This window comes from Nanorana parkeri, unplaced genomic scaffold (assembly GCF_000935625.1).
Source record: "Nanorana parkeri isolate BGI_ZX_2015 unplaced genomic scaffold, ASM93562v1 scaffold81, whole genome shotgun sequence".
NCBI lineage: Eukaryota > Metazoa > Chordata > Amphibia > Anura > Dicroglossidae > Nanorana > Nanorana parkeri.
Window position 1 is genome coordinate 616,271 of NW_017306349.1, and position 812 is coordinate 617,082.

Below are 812 nucleotides of genomic sequence, written 5' to 3' on the forward strand. Positions count from 1 at the left end.
AGAGGGAGGCGAGAGAGAGGAGAGATGGTTTCATGATTCAGCTTCCTCATCTACAGAACTCACATAGAATCAGCTGATCCCAACTCCCTGTTGCCTTTCCCTTGCAGGGTCCTATGGAGTCACCCTTGTGTGTGCCAGTAACCTCTGCGTGTCTCCACATACACACAGGCACAGCAAGGAAATCCACTGCCCTGCACCTCCATGACGGACAGCTGCTGGATTCTGCTCTGTCCCTGGCGATCATGTACCGGACAGGAAGTTCAGGGAAGACAAGCTGAGAGAGCTGGAGCACTTTGGAAACAGGAAGACTAAGTGCTGGGCTAGAAGTGTAAAGAAATACTGTGCCGGCCGATGTAGATTTGCCTGAACTGGATTCATTATTGACACAAAAAAAGTTTAATACGACTTTAAGTCCAGTTTCCATGAAATGAACCTGCAATGAGGGGCTCTGCACACCTGGCGCTCATTAGCAAACACTAAGAGATGTTGGCTCCGCCTCGCTCATGGCACATTTTCTTTTTTTTTTAAGCTGTAAATGTTGCCGGCTAGTACCAGTCTGCCATATACATGTATCTCATCTTTATAATGTCCTCTCAAGTTCAAGGGAGGGATGGAGGCTCCTACTTTGCATTGTACTTACCCCCCGCAGTCCCAGAGGTTCAGTACCAGGTTTCCCAAAAATCGCACATGAGAGTGTTCAACGTCAACTGCGGAGAAGAAGATCCAATGATTACATTGTGACTGACGAGTGTTTATATCAATGTGGAACGTCCGTCCCCCCCCCCCCCCCCCTCCCTACCCGGGCCCCACCA

General features: G+C 49.4%; 1 protein-coding gene across 1 annotated transcript in view; it reads right to left on the reverse strand.

Moving 5' to 3' along the window:
* LOC108805007 (ras-related GTP-binding protein A) overlaps nucleotides 1–812 on the reverse strand; it is an 8,336-nt gene that overhangs the window by 6,560 nt on the left and 964 nt on the right. Inside the window, exon 3 of the mRNA XM_018576960.1 lies at nucleotides 641–707. Within this exon, the coding sequence (XP_018432462.1) occupies nucleotides 641–707 (67 nt within the window). The remainder of the gene's footprint in view (nucleotides 1–640; nucleotides 708–812) is intronic.